Below are 24,086 nucleotides of genomic sequence, written 5' to 3'. Positions count from 1 at the left end.
GGCGATGCCTTTGCACTTCAAGAGTAGCTCCTGGCCAGCGCAGTTTTAGCGTGCTGGCTGGGAGCTACTCTTCGCTCCCCGGTCCGCAGTGGCTGCGTGTGACGTCATGCAGCCGCTGCGGCCCGCCCCCCGTTTGGTCCGGCCACGCCTGCGTTGGCCGGACCGCTCCCACGAAACTGTGGCCAAACGCCGCCGTTCCGCACCCTCCCGCCCAGTGACCGCCTCTGCATGTCAATCAGGCAGAAGCGATCTCATCCCTGCTAAGGCCTTCGGCCATCTGGCATGCGCCTACGGTGCCGGCGCATGCGCAGTAGGGACCCGTTCGCTCAGCTGTGACAAAAAGCGGCGAGCGAACGGGTCAGAATGACCCCCTTTGTACATGAAATTGGTGAAAATGGATTAGTGTGCATGGCAAAAAGCTGTATATGCATAACTCTTATTTTGATTGCTCACAGTGAATAATGTGTGGCTGTACATGTGCACTATAGACTGTATTTACACATCCTTTATGTCAGGGATGGGGAACCTTTGTCCCTCCAGCTGTTGTTGAACTACACATACCAGCATGCACTACTACAGTTTTGCTGTTTGGCCATGCTAAAACTGTTGCAGGGTATGCTGGGATGTATAGTTCTACAACAGCTGGAGAGCCGCTTTATGTGAATTTTTTTTTAAAGAGCAACAAACTACCAGTGACTATGGGCCTAATTCAGACCTGATCGCTGCAGCAAATTTGGGTATCCGGACTCCAGGTCGACAACAAAAAGGTCGACACCTTAGGTTGACGCCAATTGGTCGACACACCTTGGGTCAACATGGACAAAAGGTCGACATGGGCAAAAGGTCGTCAGGAACAAGGCCGACATGGACAAAAGGTCGACATGAGTTTTTCACAATTTTTTTCTTTTTTGGAACTTTTTCATACTTAACGATCCATGTGGACTACGATTGGAACGGTAATCTGTGCCGAGCGAAGGCACCATGCCCGAAGCATGGCGAGCGAAGCGAGCCGTGCGAGGGGACGCGGTGCACTAATTAGGGTTCCCGGTCACTCTACGAAGAAAACGACACCAAAAAAACATAAAAAACTCATGTCGACCTTTTTCCATGTCGACCTTGTTCCTGTCGACCTTTTGTCCATGTCGAACTTTTGTCCACGTCGACCTAAGGTGTGTCGACCAATTGGCGTCGACCTAATGTGTGTCGACCTTTTTGTTGTCGACCTGGAGTCCCAGACCCGCAAATTTGATAGCTAATAGGTAAAACCATATGCACTGCAGGTGGGGCAGATGTAACATGTGCAGAGTGTGTTACATTTGGGTGGGGTGTGTTCAAACTTAAATCTAAATTGCAGTGTAAAAATAAAGCAGCCAATATTTACCCTGCAAGAAAAAGAAATACCCTAGGGTATAATTACTCCGGCGCTGGATGTGAGGTTCTCCACAGCAGCTAAAAGAATGGGGCTGGTCAAACCCCTGGTACCAATGGAATAAACAAAAGATAGCGCTAAAAATGGGTCACAAATGCAAAAGGTGGATCACTGATATATTCAAAAATTTAATAAAATTAATAGCTGGATATAAAACATCAAAAATGCATGTAAAAACAATGATGATAATATTAAAGTCGTGACTGTTGTAGCTCCCAATATCAAATATAGATATTATCAATATCAAAGTTGGTAATGAACCTGTTCCTATAACAGTCCCCTTTGGTTGATAAGGCCCAATGTCCTATTCGTGGGTTATAGTTACCACCGAGATCTTTAGAGGTGTTTAAGCGAATCTGCGTCCGCAAAGGCTGCTCCTCGTCATATGGTGGAGATTGTTTTCCCACGATGTAATAGGAATATCCAATGGGATCAGATGCAAGTGTCCAAAGGGGGACTTGGTCCAGGTCCAAAATAGCGGTGTTGAGGGAGATGACACAGTCAGGCAGGTCTCACCAACGCGTTTCGTCACTTCAGTGCGACTTTTTCAAGTCATCTGTGTCATCTCCCTCAACACCGCTATTTTGGACCTGGACCAAGTCCCCCTTTGGACACTTGCATCTGATCCCATTGGATATTCCTATTACATCGTGGGAAAACAATCTCCACCATATGACGAGGAGCAGCCTTTGCGGACGCAGATTCGCTTAAACACCTCTAAAGATCTCGGTGGTAACTATAACCCACGAATAGGACATTGGGCCTTATCAACCAAAGGGGACTGTTATAGGAACAGGTTCATTACCAACTTTGATATTGATAATATCTATATTTGATATTGGGAGCTACAACAGTCACGACTTTAATATTATCATCATTGTTTTTACATGCATTTTTGATGTTTTATATCCAGCTATTAATTTTATTAAATTTTTGAATATATCAGTGATCCACCTTTTGCATTTGTGACCCATTTTTAGCGCTATCTTTTGTTTATTCCATTAATATTTACCCTGCACACAGGGCCGGTTCTTGCCCTTGTGGCTCCCCGGGCAAAAGTTAGGGGCGTGGCTTAATGCGGGGGCGTGGTCAGTCACGCCCCCATTTGTAGCGCCGCTGAAAGGAAATTAAAAAACAAACAAACAAAGTATACTTACTATACCCCGCTCCTGATTCCAGACATGCAGACCTCCCCCCGGCGCCGCTCTTCTCCTCGGATCTATGGGAGAGACGTCAGTCATGACGTCATCGCGCACCGCACCGCACAGCAAAGGTCCTCTCCATGAAGGGAAACTAGACACTTAGCGTCTGATTCCCTTCACAGCAGGGGGGACCAGCGCCATGAAGGGAAACTAGACGCGTAGCGTCTGGTTCCCTTCTCACAGCGGGGGGGAGGCACAGCGCGGGGGCACTGCTGGGGGGCACTCTGCACAGTGGCGGATCTTGCCATGGTGCGGCGCCCTCCGGAAGGCGGCGCCCCGGGCAAAAGTCCTGCTTGCCCGTGGCAAGATCTGCCACTGCCTGCACAGAAACAATAAAACTCACTCAAATCTAACTCTCTTTGCACATGTTATAGCTGTCCCACCTGCAGTGCACATGGGCCCTCATTCCGAGTTGTTCGCTTGCAAGCTGCTTTTAGCAGCATTGCACACGCTAAGCCGCCGCCTACTGGGAGTGAATCTTAGCTTAGCAAAATTGCGAACGAAAGATTCTCAAAATTGCGATTAGAAATTTCTAAGCAGTTTCTGAGTAGCTCGACACTTACTCTGCCACTGCGATCAGTTCAGTCAGTTTCGTTCCTGGTTTGACGTCACAAACACACCCGGCGTTCGCCCAGGCACTCCCCCGTTTCTCCAGCCACTCCCGCGTTTTTCCCAGAAACGGCAGCGTTTTTTCACACACTCCCATAAAACGGCAAGTTTCCGCCCAGAAACACCCACTTCCTGTCAATCACATTACGATCACCAGAACGAAAAAAAAACCTCGTAATGCCGTGAGTAAAATACCAAACTTCTTAGCAAATTTACTTGGCGCAGTCACAGTGCGAACATTGCGCATGCGCAATTAGCGGAAAATCGCTGCGATGCGAAGAAAATTACCGAGCGAACAACTCGGAATGAGGGCCATGGTTTTGCCCATTAGCTAACAAATTTGCTGCTGCAATCAGGTATGAATTTGGCCCTATGGCATGAAATAATAGTTTCAATGTCCTTTTGCTTTGGTAGACATCGGTAGCTACCACTGGCATACATCTATAGGGGTGTGGGTCGTCGGGTTTACCCAACTTAGGTCGACATTGCCATTAGGTCGACATGTACTAGGTCGACATTACTGTTATGTTGTTACGTCATTTTGACGGGCTGGTAACTAATACATAAATAATAATAATAATTTAATTACAGTCTACCCTAAGGAAAATAATTTCATAAATATCACTGGGAGTAGAACCCAGTGCAAAGAAATTGACAAACATAAGCATATTACAATGAAATCAGTACCATCCCTTTACAACAGCAAGAATACAAATAAGCTTCTGTGTATTTTTTAGCCCTAGTTACGCTTCTGGCTCTGTGGGCAATAACATTTATCATGTCTGAAGTGAAGTCTGAAAGTGCTCACTGAGATCATAGCTACACAGTTCACCAAACATTACGTTATTTCATGGCTAATTTCAGCAAACATACATTACAGCTCCAGCTCTTTATCTATAGCTTCACTTATAGTGCCAAGTCTGGCAGATCAAAGTTGCATGTGTAAACATGTCCAGTTTTAGAAGAAAAAAAAAGATGTGCCAAACCTTGAAAACCTCCAGTTCTTCTAGGATGAGCTCTCCACTCACAGAGCCATTACTGGGAAGAACGACAACTTTATGCACAGTCCCCTTGTCTAGACAAAATATAAAACAAAAGACTAAAATTTTCCTCAGTTCATGTTAAAAAGTTGAATAAATCAAAGTTTACAGTTCACCATGTATACATTCGGGGGTATCCAATTAATTGTATCACCGGGGACTATCCTATTAGCCCCAATGCGGTACGCTCCTCCCCCTGATGCCAGCACTTATCGCTGATTATGCTGAGGCACCCGAAGCATAATCTGCAATAAGTGGGCTGCCCGGACTTATCCCTGATCCCATGTATTTTTTTGTGATCGTGGGTCTGTTTTCGAACGATAAAAACGGCCCATAATAGGACACTGAGATAATAACCATCAGTCATTAATCACGGTATCTGTCCGTTTTCACCAACCAAAAATGGATCGGCTCTAATTGGATACCTCAGATTGTAAGAATAAATGTTTATAAATGACAATAATAGAAAAATATAAAACAAAACATAAAAATAGAACACTGAGTCAGTGAGCACAACTGTAACAAGCAGCTTCCTTCAGAATTTGTAGTAAACATGGCTGCCTTAAGAAATTTGTGGTCTTAAGTCAATGGCCAGATTAGTGGTCCCATTGCAGAGAACAAGATCGGGTTAGCAAACAATTTTATCAAGTCAAAGCCACTTGTACGAATTATGAATTGTATGGTTTTTGTGAGAAAAAAAAATAAGATTTTTAGAAAGTGTGGAAATAAATGTTAGGACTTTGGATAGGTTGATTACCTCAACTAGATTAATGCCTGGATTAGGTTGACAACCTCAAACAGATCAATGCCTGAATTACGCTTTATAATACTGTATATTTAGGTATAAATGTAACACTTTAGGTAGGTCCAAATTGATGCCTATAAGGATTACAATTAAGACTTACATTTTATCTTAGTATTTTTTTATTCTTTAAAGTTGTATTTGGCCGAGGAGACCGGAAGTATAAGTAACTTTAAAAAGGAGTCTGACCTCTCTAAAACATGGGGTTTCCAGTCTTCCTAGTAAACTAGGGGTTTAACACAGAACTAATTTCAGGACCTATACTCCCATATCCAGGCTCCATTGGAAGTTTTATGGTGGGTCCCCAGTCCTGGCAACAATAATCACATTAGTGTCTCTGTATGACCAGAGGACTGAATAAAATATAATCTGATATGTTATAAAGAATGGAGACATTCCCTGTAAAGTTTGTAACAGTTTGCACCTCTTAAAACACTACCATATTAGTACATCATCTTCAAGAGTTTGGAACAGTGTAATTTAAACTATTCTGCTCATTTAAAATCATATTATCACAGTTCTGAATACAAAAATGATAAGATCTTCCATACTTTATTACGTTGCTTCAAGGTGACATTTATTACATGTTTGAACTCTGTAGTGGATTTTGTTGCTATATCCTTTTCCAACTTTACAAATGCCACTTCCACAAAAGGGGATTTTTCATTCAATGCTTCTCTATAGTTTTGAAATCTAGACATGCATTAGATTACCCTCATTAAGCCTACATTTGCACATTTACACTAATTATTGTAAGATTTACCCTATGGAAACATGATAGATGTACAGTCAGGGTGGTAGCGTCTGCAACAGAATGACATGGTCTCAATATATACTTCCTCAAAAAGTCACTAAGAGCAGATTGCTGTAAATATGTCAAAGTAAAGTTACACTGCAGTGCTCCAAGCAGAACTGCGTAATTCACTGTAAATATTTCAGATCCAGACACGTAACAGGCAGCCAAATGATCAGACGTCAGAAAGTACCATACATAGTACTCACTAGATCTTTACTTTCTATGGGAGTTGGAGAGTTAGCAGTAGAATAATATAGGATTGCCTGGATATTCAATGGTGAGTTTAGAATTCAATGCTGTTCATAGACCCGTACGTTAGGCTTAATAAATCACAGGTACACTCCTACTGCAGGTCTACTTGCTGTCTTTGAATGCTTTGTCATTCAAATCCCAGACAACAAAGTACAATGAATGCCCTATATATGCAGGAATTGATTACGAATGGTGCATGATTGGTGCAGCTACCAAGGGTGCAAGGCCGTAGGGGCTGGCACAGCTGGTATCCTGACGAGACTGCCTTTTATCTTACAGCAACCCTCTGCTTAGAAAGTCATAAGCCATGTCTTAAGGACCCAGCAGCAGTTTTGGTACTCCCGCAGCACTTGTGACATCTTGAGGTCATGTGAGCCGAAAGCAGGCCATGTGCTTGTGTACCCCCATGCTATAGCACTGTTATTTACTGTATATCTCCAAAATCAATGGGATCATTAGAAAAGCTGACAAATGCAGATGACTAGAAATACATTTGATCTCTGTATATGGTGCAATCTTCTAACTTCAATAACTGTCTGTCTAATGAAAACTGCCCAATGTTTGCATTTATTATTATCATTTATTTATAAGGCATGACTGGCAGAAAAGAGCAACAAAAGAGTAAGAGGAGGCAAGAGGATAGACTGGACAGAGGTGTGGCTGCAGCATAGAAGGCCATAAAGGTGCAGATTACATTAATCAAGGTGGGAAATGATAAGGGCATGGATGAGAGTTTTAGTAGCTTCCAAGGTGTAGCAGACCCTGATTCTGCAAATATTTCACATACAGTATGGCAAACAGCATTTTGTCAAAGAAGCAGGATGTAGGGGATAAAAAAATGCCAAAATCAAGGATGACACCTAGACCTTAAACTCGGGTAATGGAGGAGATAGAAACATTTTCACCAAAGAGTAAGAGAGAGGGAGTAGTGGGAGAAATACATTGAGTGCAGTTTTTGAATACTGTAATTCAGGAAGCACTGTGCCATCCAAGACAAGATTGCTGGCAGACAATAGGTGACATAAGAGAGGACAAAGGGAGAGAGAGGTCACGGGGAAAAGTGGTCTATTTTGGTATAGCTGGCATTGATGTGTTAGCGAAGAACCAAAGGAACTGATAAGCTCCAGAGGGAATAAATGGACAAGGATAAGAAGGCCAAGGAGAGAACCTTCAGGAAACCTGCAGGTAGGGAAAGTGCAAGAGAGGTGTAAATAGGTGTAGATATAGCAAAGTAGTGGTTGGATAAGCAGCAGGTGAGCAAGGGGAAATCTGAATTGTTCAGAGTGTAAGCAACTTAATACTAGAATAAGTCTACATACACACACACACACACACACACACACACACACACATAATGTATATATACACACACCCATCAGCACTGATATTGTAACTTCCTGCCTAATACTGTATAGGTGCCCCCCTCTCAATGCTCCAAAAACAACTCTTACAGGTCGCGGCATGTACTCTTCAAGACCTCTGAAGGTGTGCTGTGGTATCTGGCACCAAGATGTTAGCAGCAGATCCTTATCTGGTGCCATTGTAATTAGATAATCAATGTTATTCATTCACCTGTCAGTGGTATTAATGTTATGGCTGATGGGTATATATTTGGGTAATGTATATATTTTCAAATGTTTTCTAAATTAAACATCACATTGCTGAGTGAAAATCACACACATACACACGTGTGTGTTTACTATCTAAATGAGATTTAGTGTTGTAAAAAAATCATTAGGGTATTATAAGATCCATTTATTTTAATGGAAGAAAGTGGTTCCAGCACTTCTCCAACCTCATAGGGTAAGTGGCTTGTGTAGGAAGTGAAATTCCAGACTTTAAACTGAGAAAAAAATGATTTTAGATATAGTGAACTATAGTGTTTTATGAGTCTTTAAAAATATATGAAGTGTTTATATGCACACCAATTTCAATTTGGAATCAAACTTTGGACAATCTCTTAACCCAAAGATGGTTGCAGAAGTGCTTAATGCACTTTCTTCCATTTGGACTTTTATTGGAACTTATTTGGTCAGTTCCAGGTCCCAGCTGCATAACCCAGATCTTTGTCAAACTGTTTTCTGTTGCGCAGACCACTCTCTACCACATTTATTTCCATCATGCTACTCTTTATTGAACCCATTGTACTATTTATATTGTTTACCAAATACCAACAATGTTTATGATACGATTTCAGCAATGTAGTAATATAAATACATACAAATACCATTGTCTTAGTAAATGACAATCATAGTACAATTATAACATTATCACAATACAAAATGTTTTATTTTGTATGCTATATAACTACAAAACATCAAACATTTTAACATACAAGATACAGATTGTGAAAGACAGTCCTGATAGGATCAAAGTTACTGTATACAGTGGTTCTCTGTATTAAATACTGATCTTAATTGGCACCAGGTGCGAAAAACCTATTCTACCTCTTATCCAGCAGCCCTAGATGAAGACTTCCAAGCAATTATCAAACAAAGCAGTTTATACTTTTACAGAAAGTGAACAAAGACCCCGTAGTTTCAATTCCTTTTTGGCTGTTCTGCTTGTGTGTTCAGAATTTATAATGGAAAGCAAACTAGTCTCCTCTTCTTTTCATTTGACTTTCATATGTTAAAATACAAACATGTGGTGGGATCAAATCGTACAAAAAGTCAAGCAGCTCATTAAATGAAGATGGCAAAAATACGGATTGACCTGTATTTTTTAAAGGCTCACGTAGTAAATATCCTAAATTTTACTTTTTGACGTCTAGTGTTTGCTAATGCACAAAAGCACCTAATTTAATGGAAATCTGTACTGTATGAACAAAATGGCCAAAATCACTGAGCTTTAAAATCTGGAACTTGCTTATGTAGGTTGGATGAAATCTGTGTGTGCATTGCTAAGTACAGTATGATTTAGTTTTGTACCCAAGTAGAAAAACAAGAATTCATTTTCTAGGACACGATTACATAAATACAGTAGCTGGAGGGGGTGGATAAAGTACATTTAAGAAGGCTTTTCCCTAGTCACAGGTTAGCACATACGTATGTTAACTCATGGTTAAAAAACTGAAACAAGTTAATAACCAAGGAGAGTGGTCTTTAAGTGTTCGTATACTGGATTTTGAAGTGAAGTTTCACGTTTGCCACCATGTCCATTTCAGATCTATCCTCAGATCCAGAAAGCTAAATAGAAAATAATTTTTCAACGACACTTCCTAGAACCTGGAAGTGGGTGTGCACATCAAGGCGTGCTAGGCAGGCAAATACAGATGTGTCCCCATACCGTATATCATTGCTGCAGTCCCGACAAACACTTCCCCTTGGATCGCTAGGTCCAATAACACTCAGCTAGCACTGGGTGTCTTTTTGGCAAGTTTGTGTCTTAATAGCAACACGATGCAGCTAGTATGCACAAGGAGACTGCGCTGATTAATTTGATACTATAAGACTTTTATATCTGTGTGAGACTGAGTCTCTGAAATGGCATACAAAGTGCTACAATGTAGCAAATGCAGCTTTTTTACAATCCAAGATACGTTGTGCTCCATACACAGACTCAGTCATACACAATATATAAGTGCTGCATATATCAAATTAATCAGCAGTGTCTCCTTGTGCGTCCTAGTCATACTGCGTTACGGTAACGATTCTTTTTCTGCAAAAAGACAGTGCCCAACCCTAGCAGAGTTGCACGGAATTTGCCGGATCACTCACGCCAGGCATCTCACCCTGTGTGGTGTATTAAGGCTAGATGTATGAAGACTTATCAGCATACATACTTGCACACCAGAGACAGTACAACTCTACATTTGTTTCTTTTCTATTGGAGATGTTTTTTTGGCTATCGATTAATGCCCTTAGATTGCCTTTAAAATTATTCTACCAAAGTAAAAATTGGCATGAACATTAGGTGTACACCAACAATATGATCTGTAGATAATACTGGTAGATTAGGCGATTTGGGTTATACCCTTCCTCTAACTGATGAGGATTTTAGATGTCAGAGTATGAGTTTTATTATAACATTATATTAACATTTATATAGCACTAGCATACAGTATTCCACTGTACGTTTTAATTGGGACACAAAAATAAATAAATAAATAATAATAATACTAATAATAAGACAAAGAAGTCCCTGCTCGAAAGCTTACAATCTATAGGGAAACAGGAAACTGATACATAAGGATAAATGCTACGTATTGCACGTTGTTCCAGACAGATTACAAAAGTAAAAGGTTCTTGGTGGGCTATACGATCCAGTCACTGAAATGGTGACCTGGGGGTCAGTGAGTTGATTTTTTTGTAGAAAGCCATGATATGTAAAGCTTTGTGTTGACTGTGTAGGGGTAAGGTTAGTGGGTAGGGGTTGGGATTGTGCTACCTGTCGACTGTCAGGATTTCCAGCGGTCGGTATACTATATATATATAAAAAGTCACCTTGTGCCGGCATCGCAGATCAGAGTACTGCGTCTGAAGATGCAGCACTGGAACACTATTACGACCATTGGTTGAGATGGTCACAGCCATCGGCCATCTAAGTAAGTCCAAGCTTAATCAGAATGACACCCGGAACTTTTTTGTAGGAGCCATGAAATCTGCATTGGAAGACTCAGACGCCATATTTTTATTGAGAAAAATAAACACAACATAGAAAGAGCGTGTGAAACACAGTTATCCATGGCAGTACAGTGATTGGAAAGCAGTCCACAATGGCTAAAAGTACAACATGAATTAGTCCCTAAATTGGCGAGCAACTTCCCAGATTTATTGCATCCCGCGATAATATTTATTATATTGGACATCGTGAGTAAATTGGGCCCATTCCGTACATAAAGAATCATACGCATGTTTAGCATCTAGATAAGCTTGCCTAGCCTCGGAAGAAATAAACAGAAGCAGAGTCATCAGCAACAGCCATTTTTTTGCTATGTTCCTCTATAACCAGAGATGTTTTTTTTAAGTTTCCTGGCCACATATTCCATGATTTGACCCCATACCACAGGTTTTGCCGCAGCCCAGAAAAGATGAAGGTCATCGGCATGTTCTGCATTATCTTTCTCATAATTGAGAAAAGCCATTTCCAAATGACAATAGAAATCAGTAGATTTGGCTAAATAGGAGGGAAATTATAACAGGCGGACAATGGGTCCTTTAATGACCCACACCGGTGCATGGTCAGATAAAACTATAAGAGCTATACCCATTCTGTGATACAAGGAGTCTGAAAGCAGACAGAAATTAGTCCTCAAGGATGAGTGATGAGGATGAGAATAGTAAGTATAAGGTCCCGATATTGCCCACTCCCAAATGGCCACAACCTGTTAATCAGCCTGCAACATAGGAGCCAATGCATGCAATGATGCAGGACCTGTCCAACACATGTACTGAATGGGTCCTGTGCATGTGCAGTCCACCCACCATCAAAGTTCTATGCAAACCAACTGGTTTGCGTACAACTCTGAATCAGGCACTATCACAGTTGGTTATATCTGTTTTGTATAGTAACTTTTTTTATTTTTGAAAGAAAATGTAAAAATAAAACCAAAAACCATCCTTGCAAGCCACACTAGGCTTACAGATTGTTTTAGTCATTGTCTAGTGCTTCTGTGAAAACTATGGTGTGTGAAGAAGCTTCTATAATACAAGAGGCTTAGCAATACAGTTCCATGGCAAATAGTTTATCATCACTTGATAAATCTGTTTCTATTAAATGTATACTAAGTTTATACTGTATAATGCTTATTTTTATAATATCACTTTGTGATAGCAATTCCATCAAAAGTAAACATAACAGCACAGTCTAGTCCAAATCTCTAAAGCTATCCAATGTGGATGATAAATCAGGCAGTGCTATAATGCTTTGGCACACGCAGTAATAAACATGCATTACTAGCTATAAAGCAAACGCAGGATGAGATTGGAAAGCATCAATTCTCTGTCACTATCTCCCATGGATTTTACAGCTAAACAACTGAAGTGTTACAATGATTAACGCTATTGTATAAAAATAGTCACAGCTGAGGCAAAGACAATCTTTTTTTTATTGCCTGGAAGTGATATCCATATGACATACAAACAAGTGTAAAATGAAAAGTGTCTATTTCAAGAGAACTGTCAAATTTGCATTAAATTAGTTTGGATTGCCTGATGCGCTACTTACTGTCATGGGGTATACACATGGTGCAATTTAACTACCGATATGGAGTATACAGTCCATATCGGTAGTAAACATAGTGCACATTGGGGGTCATTCCGAGTTGTTTGCTCGTTGCCGATTTTCGTTATGCTGCGATTTGTTGCTAATTGCGCATGCGCAAGGCACGCAGGGCGCATGCGCTTAGTTCTTTAACTAAAAACTTAGCAGTTTTGCTGTGGATCCTGCAGCGCTTTTCAGTCGCACTGCTGATCGGTGAATGATTGACAGGAAAGGGGCGTTTCTGGGTGGTGACTGAGCGTTTTTCGGGAGTGTGCTAAAAAACGCAAGCGTGTCAGGGAAAAACGCGGGAGTGTCTGGAGAAACGGGGGAGTGGCTGGCCGAACACAGGGTGTGTTTGTGATGTCAAACCAGGAACTAAACGGACTGAAGTGATCGCAATCTGTGAGTAGGTCTGGAGCTACTCAGAAACTGCAAGGAATTATTTAGTAGCAGTTCTGCTAATCTTTCGTTCGCTATTCTGCTAAGCTAAGATACACTCCCAGAGGGCGGCGGCCTAGCGTGTGCAATGCTGCTAAAAGTAGCTAGCGAGCGAACAACTCGGAATGAGGGCCATTGAACCGTATGTATACAGCTTGCGATGCCACTTCGTGCTCCCGTGGGGTTGGCATCGCATGCAAAAATAGACTGTGCAGGCAGATCAATTTTGTACAGTCTAGTACATAGTATAGTCAAAATTGACCATAGCATAAATCGCAGAGCCAAAATCACACCGTGTGTATAGTCAATATCGGTGGATTTTGGCTCTGGGGAAATCGCATAGTGCAAATCTGCCTATAGGCAAAATCGCACTGTGTGTATGTCCATTAAGTGTTTTGTTTGTTTGTTTAAGAACAGTTTTGTTTTTTTTAAAGTATATCCAAAACAGAAGCAAATTCTGAACGCATGTGTACTCGAGATCAGCAATTTACTCACTCCAAGAGCATCCTTCTTACTACTCAATTCCATTGTCTCATCAGCACTCACGGGAAGTGGAGCTAAAGGAAATAACAGTCTTTCTTCCTTATTTATTACCAGTTATTTTGATATATTTTTTTTCTCCATTGAGGGGCGCGCTATTTAGTGAAGTTATACGAATTATTTCTATGATATAGTCTCTCAAAAGAGCCCAGCAGTAGCTATATTAGCATTGATTAATTTTACCAATATCTCATATTGCTTATTTAATCACATCTTTATTTTTTTTGCCCAAATAATGAATTTATTGATAATTGGCATCATTGTGATGACCCAATTCCATAGGCAAAATATATGAATTTCACATTTATACGTTATATATATAAAATTAAAAATAATCTCTTTTTGCACCTTTCAGGCCATCAGATAGGATAGAATGCCTGTTCGAGATGCTAATTTTTTAAATATGGAAATAAAAGTTTGAAATATTTTAATATAAAATAATCATTTCAAAAGAGTGCGCCACACACTAAGCCCCTTTTAGTGGTAGGTCCACTAGTGACCTACACTAACAATCTCCCCTAAAAATGTTTTTATAGTGCACACATTCTGCAGCGCTGTACAGAGAGAATAACTGTCCATTCACCTCAGTCCCTGCCCCAGTGGAGTTTACAATCTATGTTCCCTACCACATGTACACACACATACAGTACATTCACGCTAGGGTTAATTTTGTTGGGTGCCAATTAACCTACCAGTATATTTTTGGTTTGTGGGAGGAAACCGGAGTACCCGGAGGAAACCCACGCAAGTATGGGCAGAATATACAAACTCTACACAGTGCCAAGGTGGGAATTTAACCCATGACCTCAGTGCTGTGAGGCAGTAATGCTAACCAGTACACCAACCATACTGCCTTATTAAGAACACTGGCGTGTTTTCCCAGGTTAGGCAATAACCCTACTCCCCTAAACATGATGGAAGTGATGAGAAAGAGACAGCTAAAAAATAGTTGAAGAAGTTCTAACTAGCAATGGAAAACAGTGGAAACTTTGCAATCATTCGGTTTTCTCATTTGTGTTTAGGAATACAAAAGCTCACCAATTACATGGTCTGCACTATGCTCTGCCCTGCCCCCATCATGCTTTATCCAGCCCCCATCCTGCCCCCTCCAATCTGCACAACCATCTCCTCACAAGTCATACTCACTATATACTTACCCTGGGCTGTCTCCAGCAGAGTGGTCCTCCGACCTCACCAGCTAGGGGCTGTGACATGTTGCTCTAGCAGTAGGTGCCACTGGAGGGGCGGCATGCAGCCAGACTCCTACCGCACACACATATTTGAGATTATTATATAGACCTGGGCCAAGATATAGGCACCTGGTGATTAGCCCCAAATTACTGTGTTGACTACTCATTCATATTCATTTTACTCTATGTACTTATTTGAGTGCTGCAGAACTCTCAGTGGAATTACTTCAGTTTTGTATTATTGTAGTAATAACTTTACTCTATTTAATATTCATCTGCTCGCTTTGCATGGTGTGCTCAAAGTGGCATCTCATTACCAGTGTGTACCGAAAGGACAGACAGGGGCCCACAGTAGTGGATTATTGTGAGGGAGGATAGGGAGCAGCCTGATGTACACTGTATAAGTGGTATTTAAAATATAGCAAAACAAATATATCATATAAAAGCAAAGAGAAAAACAATGGAACATTGCATTTCTTTTTGTTGTCATTTATTATCTCCTCTCTAAATGCCAAAAAAGTAACTGTTTATGTTGTCTTTAATTCTGTGTATAAACAACAATATGCCTTATTTAATAATAGAATGTGGTCTTGCAGATTACAATGTACACTGATATGCAAGATCAAATGCAGTATATGGCAAAACATCAGTCGGACTTTCACTCTGTGATGTGCTGACAATTGCATATCCATTTGTAACTATAGCCATAAATAAACTAAACTGTAACATACTGGAAACATATGTGTAGAAGATGAGATTTTATGCAGGCCAGCTATAACAATATCAAGTGTCCTGTTCATACTGTACTTATTTTTATTAATTTAAATAGTTATAGGTATCATGCTTGTGTTCTCCGGTAGGCAATACATGTATACTACATGTGGTGTTAAATCAGTGGTCGAAGTGGAAGTTTTGAAGTGGGGGTATGGAAAAGTGAAGGCTGTAATTATGCACGCGTCCACATTCTGGAAAAGGGGGCATGGCCTTCCAAAAGGGGTGTGTCCATAAGTGTACTGTACCACACTGTATACCCCTTATACACATTATGCACTACAATAGTAGGACTCCTTATACTATCTAGTACTGGTGCCCTTCACATTACGCCACATGGAATGAGCCAAAATTCACATTACGCCACACGGAATGAGCCAAAATTCACATTACGCCACACAGAATGAGCCAAAATTCACATTACGCCACACGGAATGAGCCAAAATACAGGGACAGTGACATAGGTACAGAAAGATGACAGAGGGACAGGGAGAGTGACAGCAGGGATAGAGAGATGACAGATGGACAGGGAGAGTGACAGCAGGGATAGAGAGATGTCAGATGGACAGGGAGAGTGACAGCAGGGAAAGAGAGTGACAGCAGGGACAGGGAGAGTGACAGTGAGAGGGACAGGAAGGACATACAGTAGGGATCAGGCTAAGATTACCTAATGGGCCATGGGGCGGAGAAGGCTGTGGTCGGCGGCGGTAAGGAGGAGGCGGCTGTGGGCAGCTGCAGCGGCGGTGTGGAGGAGGCTGTGGTCGACATCATCGGTACGGGGGAGGCGGCTGTGGGCAGCTGCAGCGGCGGTGTGGAGGAGGCGGTGGCGGTATGGGGGAGGTGGCTATGGGCAGCTGCAGCGGTGGTGTGGAGGAGGCGGCGGCGGTACAGAGGAGGCGGCTGTGGGCAGTGACGACGGCTACAGTGTCCTTCAGTGCGGCAGCTGCGGCTCTGATTGTAAAGCCCATCCCCCAGTGTCCAGTCCGCCTATCATTCTAAATCTGGAGCGGACCGGCAGCCAATCAGGAGCGGCCACGCATTGGCTGCCGGTTCGAGATCTCCAATTGGAGCTTGAATAGCGCTAAATATGAAATGATAGCGGCGGAGGTTTTCAGTGGTCAGTGCTCGAAGTGCCGGTATGCCATACCGGTGTATACTGGCCCACTTCGAGCACTGGTGTTTATATATGTGTAAACCCTTGTGAATAAATATCTGTATAAAATGACTATTTGTAATGTTATCACTAGAAAAGGCATCAGCCAAAAGAAAAGTGGAGCGAGTGACAGGGATTCTGGATTTAGAGGAGTTTGGAAATGTAGGCTATACAGTATATAATGGTATATCTGTAGTGAGTGCACACACACCATGCACCCATATAGATGTATTTACCAGTGGCCATTTTCCAGGTGATTTGCGCATGAGCAGTAGAGAATTCCCCGGTAACATAGCACCACGCATGTGCAATAGACTCTGGCACAAAGCCGACTCTACTTGACTGCCATAGAGGAGGGGGCCCAATAGTAAGAATTCTCAAGCTTAGAATTCTCTAGTTTTCCATGCAAGGGCAGGTAGCTCAACAAATAGAGTGTCTGACTACAGTGCCACAGGCAATGGGTTTGAATCCCAGGTATGTCAGCATCTTGAAATGTAATGAAGGACAGTGTAACTAAATAACAAAGGGCTATCAAGTTAAGTTCATGAATTTTGTATAGGAATTGGCATCGGAAGGAGTGGGGATAGGAAACAGGGGTGGTCAGGAGTTGCTGGGCATCACAAAGGGGGAAAAGGCTATAAGTGAAAATAATTGAAACAGATAATTGACATGTGCTACCAACAGCGCCCCCAACCCGCAGCGTTATGTGCGATGCACACTCTGCACACATCTAGTTACGGCCATGATTAAAGAGTACATAATGGAACAGTATGCATTGTAACATATCTGCAATACTTTGAACCCACTGGTAAACTAGGCATAGTAGGGAATGCACATTCAGAAGGGTTGGGGCTGGGAAACCAGCGGTGGGAATAGTCCCTGCGTGTCAGCATTCTGCCTGCAGGCATTTTGATCACTCGGGATCCCAGCACGGGCATGGTGACCGCCTGGATCCCAAGCGCTGGTCACATGACAGCATCCCATTCAGAACTACTTGTAATTCTGAACTTACCTTTATAGTAGATTATCTGGATAATACTAGCCACTTCCCAAACTAAATAGTTTTGTGAAATGCAGTATTTTTATGGTAAAAGAAATTGATTTTGCTATTACAAATCTTCTGTATATCACAATTTGATTAAATTAAGCATATAACTGTGTCACTGGTTTCCTGGAATGTGCACAGCATGAACAGCAGAAGAGCATATAAAACATCATACAAATATGGAAATTTCCTTACCGAAATAATGATGTACTTAGAAGACATGCAATCTTACACTTGACATTCTATTTACTCAAGAACCACTTGCCCACAGCTTCCAATCATTTAGGCTGAAATACAACTATAATAATCATGCCTTAAACATAACCTTGGCTATTAATTGTTAATTTCCAACACATCACTCTGTACATATTATGATGAATTCAGAGACAGATTCAGGGAAATTAGATGATCCAGCTGTATAAATATTATTATGTAACTTGCTCTGTTTACCTGTTCCAAGAAATAGGACATGGTACTTCCCATCGGCTGCATTTACTCTATCCACGGCTATCTTTGTATACTTGTAATCTGTTCCTGTTCTTATTAGAAGTGGCCTCTTATGTGCTGGATAGACTGAGTTAAACATAAGTGGATGATTTCTTATGAAGGTAACAACGTCATCTGGGAATTCTTTAGTTGTCAGCACAGTTGGGGTAAAAGCACCTCCAGGGCACTAAAAAAGAAGATATAACTGTATATCAGCTGCATATATGTACTGTATATTCTAGATCAGAGGATTCCAAACTTTGTCCTCAAGGCACCCTTAGGGCTAAAACACACTACACGGTTGTTGCCGGCCGGGAAAAAGCCGGACGGCTTTTTCCCGTGCCGGCATTGTAGTTAACAGTGTGAGGGGTAGGGTCCCTTCACACTGCACGGCCCCGGCCCGGCTGCCGGGTTGCAGCCGGGTCTCACCACAGGAAGGTCCGGCGGCCGGGCGGCCGCCGGGCCGTCCTTGGAGCCAGTGAACCGTGTGTGTGAAGGGGAGCTTTCACACACAACGGTTTCTTCTGCAGCCGTGTCTGATGCTGCGCATGCGCACAGCATCACTCACGGCTCAAAGCCATCCTGTGTGACAGACACTGCCGGTTTCTCCCGGATGGCAAAAAGCCGGACAAACTTTGTCCGGCTTTTTGCCATCCGGGAAAAACCGGAGTGTGTGTTACAGCCCTAATGGTCCAAGGTTTTAAGTATATCCATGCTTGGCCACAGGTGACTTAATTAGTACCTCAGTCAGTTTGATTTAACCATCTGTGCTGAGACATGGATAGACTTAAAACCTGGGATGCCTTGAGGACCTCATTTGGGAACCTGTTTTAGATAACTATCAATAAAGTAGTATTTTACACATGCACTCATACAACGTTTACTAAATATGTCATTTTCTACTGATTCCAGCTTATTTTACTTTCAGCCACATATAAATATCATAAGACTTATTTATGATCTCCTGAGATTAAACACAAAGCTGATTTCTAAACAGAACTGTCCCCAATTCTTAGAATTATGTTTTATACTAGACTACAAATTAACTATTATGCAAATCTATAAATGCAAATCATCTAAAGGTGGAAATCTGAATTTGAATTATAGTTTTGGGACCTGAAAACATTAGCTTGATTTCATCATATAATGGATGATCACAAACATTTTGCCCTTTTGTTCCACAAATATTTCTTTGTTTAATTGTTTTTATATGTCTTCTCCATCTTGTTTGGGTCTGCATTATACATAATAAAATTAAAAGGAAGAGACGGATTCTCATAGTACAGTATAAAAAGACAACTAACTATTCTGTTATAATGACATAATACTTGTCAAAAACCACAGCAGTAATCAGATCAGCCTCTATGTCTCCACTTCAGATCACATACGGTATGATTCTAAGATGTCTGTGTACTGAGCCTTGGAGAGAGATAAAATACCAGCCAATCAGCTCCTAACTGCCATGTTACAGGCTGTGGTTGGAAAATGACAGGAGCTGGTTGGTTGGTACTTTATCTCCATCCATTTTATCTCTCTCCGAGGCTTAGTATATTGGGCCTTATTTAGCTTTACTTGCAACTTAGCAAATTCACAAATCGGCCTATTATTGAGCAACCGCGCAAGCGCTGCAACTATTTTCACGCCTGCGCGAAAGCCGAAATGCAAGTGAAATGTGATCACAGGCCCTGCTGTGATCTCAAAGCAATGGACTTCCATTTGTGGGAGGTTGTATGGCGTTTGCGGTGAGTGGTTGAGAAAACACAAGAGTGTCATGGCTGTTTTTTGGGGGATACATGTGACATAGACTGCAATTATTGCTATTAAAAACATGGGCACGCTGCGATTGCAGTCGCGTAAATCCTGCGTATGCATGGGTCAACTGGAATTGTCAATGGTACTCGATATTTGAGAGTGCGTCGGTGAACGTCTTTTACCTTTCTGGGCGGCTCTTCACATGCGTTTTATAGCAGAAGCAGTTCTGACAAAATAGTTATTTCTGTCTCAATAGTTATCCAAGCAGAATGAGGTCCCTAGACCCCTAAGTCTGAATAAAAGACTGTCAAATATCACGTGTACATATCTTGTCTGGTGTCAAGTGTAAGATGAAGATGAAGAATTTGTGGTCCCATATTCTTAGAGCAATGGAGAGTAATGAACAGGACAAACCACATGGGAACTGTAAAGGTGCTTTTATTGAGTCCATTGCAACGTCATCATTGTTGCCCAATTTATATTTGGCAATGCAATTACAGTGTTCCTTACAAGTATCTAGCACTCATCTCTTTGCCTGTTGATGTTGTGGATTATAGGTTATTTAAGACTATTCATTCAGCCTCATGGACTTTTAAGCTGTCTTGTGTATTGGGTTTAAGTCATGCTGTATTACAGCTCCATTACAGGTACCTGTGTGCTAGACCCCAGCTTTGACTTTGTCTACCACTGCTATACCTGCTTCTATTACTGTGTATCAGGCCTTAGGCTACGCTCTTTAATAGTGCTGCACTCTACCTCCAAACAGATCTTATACATGTCCTGCTATTATCAAGCTTGCATTACCAAGATATATTACAGTAATTTCCTCCTACTACCATATGACAACTATTAATAGCAACATGGTTGGTGCAGTGGTTAGCATTGCTGCCTCAAAGCACTGAGGTCTTAGGTCCGTTTCCCACCAAATCCCTAACGGTATGGAGTTTGTATGTCGTCCCCCTTTCCCTGGGTACTCTATGTGGAGTTCCTACAGGTACTCTGGTTTCCTCCCAGAATCTAAAAACACACTGGTGGATTAACTGGGATTTTGAATAAAAAAAATGAATCATAGTGTATGTGTGCATGGGAGGGAAATATAGATTGTAAGCTCCACTGGGAAGGGACTGAAGTGAATGGCCAAATATTATCTGTATAGGCCTGCAGTACACAGTATTTGTGTGCTATAGAAATAACTGTTAATAAATAATAATCAAGTATCTTCACCAGCTACTGGGATTCAGTATACTCAGATGCTGCACAATTAATGGTGTTACTATGGAACCACACTGTTCTATCTTGGATACCTGAACACATATATTCAATAACAAAATATCTTCTTTTGCACTATGAATTTAAAAAAAAAAAAAAAATTGCGTTGATGAGGCAGAAAAACAGTGTGAAAGAAGGTGCCCAGGAACACGCATGTTGCACCAAGCCTGACTACAACATGCACTGTTACTCTACTCTCTCATAGGCCTTTTATTTGTTTCTAAACATACATAGAACAAAAGATAATATGCAAAGACAAAAATGACAGTGCCTCTTTAACACACATTAATATGCTTGCCTAAAACAAGATTGCTATTCACCCAACTGGCAAACCTATAACAATCTTTATCTTTTGTTTTACATTCCTTCACTTCTACTTCATCTCTTAAACCAGTTAAAATAATATAAAACCACAATGGTTTTCTAAGCCAATTACAGCAAGTGTGTAGCCATAGCCAAGGAAGGGTCTGGTTAGTGTATGATGAATGGTAGCATTTGCATACTGTTTTATCACATAAGTTTTACAATTACACTAACATACATACAGTACAAACATGGATGGACTGGGGGCAATAATAGGTCCCGGTATTTGTAGTGGTATGTGCGCATGGGAAAATTGGTCGTGGCCACTCATTACGAGTGTGTGGCCTGGCGGCACTCCCCTATTTCAGCATGGGAGCCAAGCATTGGACCGGGAGGCGGAGCTGCTTGGCCAGGCCTTCAGGCCAGGGCTGTCTTTTCATATGGGCTCAATTGGCAGTTTCCCAAGGGCCCAGGAGTGTAAGGGTTGATAGCTGAGATTTTTTAAATATCTGACTTCAAAGCAGTGGTCCCCATCCAAGCATGTTAATTGCTCTTCCCAGCCAGATATCTTGGGTTCTGTCTGTCTAAGGGGGATGTCCAATTAGCCGCGGTAATTTACCATGGCTAATTGTCCTGCCGGGGGTTTTCTAATTAGCCACGATAAGCTGACGCAAGACACGGCTTATCATGGATTTTGTTTCACATACCTCAAGCAGGGGAAACCAAATACCCGGAAACAGCCCGGTTTTCATGTGAAAACAGGGCTGTTTCTATCATAAACACACAGGTTTCACTGAACCTGTGTTTTCTCGGGAGGAAAGCTTTTTTTTTACGGGCGAGACAAACTGGATAGCCTGTAAAAAAAAATTGGTAAACATTGGCAAAAATTGTGAAAAACGACCCTTATTGGATGCCCCCCTTACAGTTTATCTGAGGGTATACTCCAAAAGCTGGAGCTCTCCCCTTTCGGTGGACACTGGCAGCTTGTCTCTACTAGGCGCAGAACAAGGGGTATCAGCCTTCCAGCAGCTGGTCCCTGCTCCAGCTCTACATGCCTGGTAAGCAGTTTTATATTTTCGTCAGTGGATTGCTCCAGTTCCTGAACACTGCTCTGAAAGCTTCGACTCTAGTTTTTTTTTTATCCCATTGAAAGCTAGGACATCTATTTCCAGGAACTAGAGATAACTGCAGTCAAGCAAGCTGCCCTCCCACCAGAAAATTATGAATATTAAGCCCACTCCACTACCCACCCCTTCCCTGCGTATTAAACCCCCCCTACCGCTATTGTTCAATATTTTCATTAACGACCTAACAGAAGGTCTAGAGAGCATGGTGTCAATTTTTGCAGATGATACCAAATTGTGTAAAGTTCTAAATGCGGAGGGGGATGCTGAGTCGCTTCAGAACGACTTAGTTAAATTAGAAGCTTGGGCAGCGAAATGGAGAATGCGCTTCAATACAGACAAGTGTAAGGTAATGCACTGTGGTAACAAGAACAAAAATAACACCTACCTACTAAATGGGGTAAAATTAGGGGATTCTGTACTGGAAAAGGACTTAGGTGTCCTCATAGATAGCAAACTAAGCAGAGTACCCAAAGTAGGACTGCAGCAAAGAAGGCTAATAAGATATTAGCATGCATAAAACGGGGAATTGATGACAGGGACGAGAGTATTATACTCCCGTTATATAAATCACTTGTGAGGCCACACCTTGAATACTGTGTACAATTCTGGGCACCATACTACATAAAGGAAATCCTTGAGCTAGAAAAGGTTCAGAGGCGGGCGACCAAACTAATTAAGGGTATGGAGACGCTGGGATACGAGGAAAGGCTTGCAAGACTAGGCATGTTTACACTGGAAAAGAGGATATTAAGAGGGGACATAATCAACATCTACAAATATATAAGGGGACAATATACAGATCTTGCGCAGGACCTGTTTTTGGTTAGATCAACACAGAGAACTCGTGGACACTCGCTCAGGTTAGAGGAAAGGAGATTTCGCACAATACGGCGTAAAGGCTTTTTTACGGTAAGGACGATACGTGTTTGGAATTCCCTGCCTGAGGGAGTTGTAATGGCCGACTCAGTCAACACCTTTAAGAATGGGTTAGATAAATTCCTAATGGATAAGGATATCCAGGGTTACGGAGCATAGTCACGCACTATGGTTATTATAAAAAATAAGAATTTACTTACCGATAATTCTATTTCTCGTAGTCCGTAGTGGATGCTGGGGACTCCGTCAGGACCATGGGGATTAGCGGCTCCGCAGGAGACAGGGCACAAAAGTAAAAGCTTTAGGATCAGGTGGTGTGCACTGGCTCCTCCCCCCATGACCCTCCTCCAAGCCTCAGTTAGGATACTGTGCCCGGACGAGCGTACACAATAAGGAAGGATTTTGAATCCCGGGTAAGACTCATACCAGCCACACCAATCACACTGTACAACCTGTGATCTGAACCCAGTTAACAGCATGATAACAGCGGAGCCTCTGAAAAGATGGCTCACAACAATAATAACCCGATTTTTGTAACAATAACTATGTACAAGTATTGCAGACAATCCGCACTTGGGATGGGCGCCCAGCATCCACTACGGACTACGAGAAATAGAATTATCGGTAAGTAAATTCTTATTTTCTCTGACGTCCTAAGTGGATGCTGGGGACTCCGTCAGGACCATGGGGATTATACCAAAGCTCCCAAACGGGCGGGAGAGTGCGGATGACTCTGCAGCACCGAATGAGAGAACTCCAGGTCCTCCTCAGTCAGGGTGTGCCCCTGACCAAGTATCAGCTC

The 24,086-nt window shown here is 41.9% G+C and overlaps 1 protein-coding gene across 1 annotated transcript in view; it reads right to left on the bottom strand.

The window, feature by feature from the left end:
- Positions 1-24,086, bottom strand: part of SEMA3C (semaphorin 3C) — a 265,500-nt gene that overhangs the window by 31,294 nt on the left and 210,120 nt on the right. The window contains exons 12-13 of the mRNA XM_063926949.1: positions 17,922-18,144; positions 4,227-4,315 (exon numbers count right to left, since the gene is read on the bottom strand). Coding sequence (XP_063783019.1) covers positions 4,227-4,315; positions 17,922-18,144 — 312 coding nt within the window. The remainder of the gene's footprint in view (positions 1-4,226; positions 4,316-17,921; positions 18,145-24,086) is intronic.

Source organism: Pseudophryne corroboree, chromosome 6 (assembly GCF_028390025.1).
Source record: "Pseudophryne corroboree isolate aPseCor3 chromosome 6, aPseCor3.hap2, whole genome shotgun sequence".
NCBI lineage: Eukaryota > Metazoa > Chordata > Amphibia > Anura > Myobatrachidae > Pseudophryne > Pseudophryne corroboree.
The sequence above is the reverse complement of the archived record's forward strand: the minus strand, read 5'-3'. Positions and strand labels throughout refer to the sequence as shown.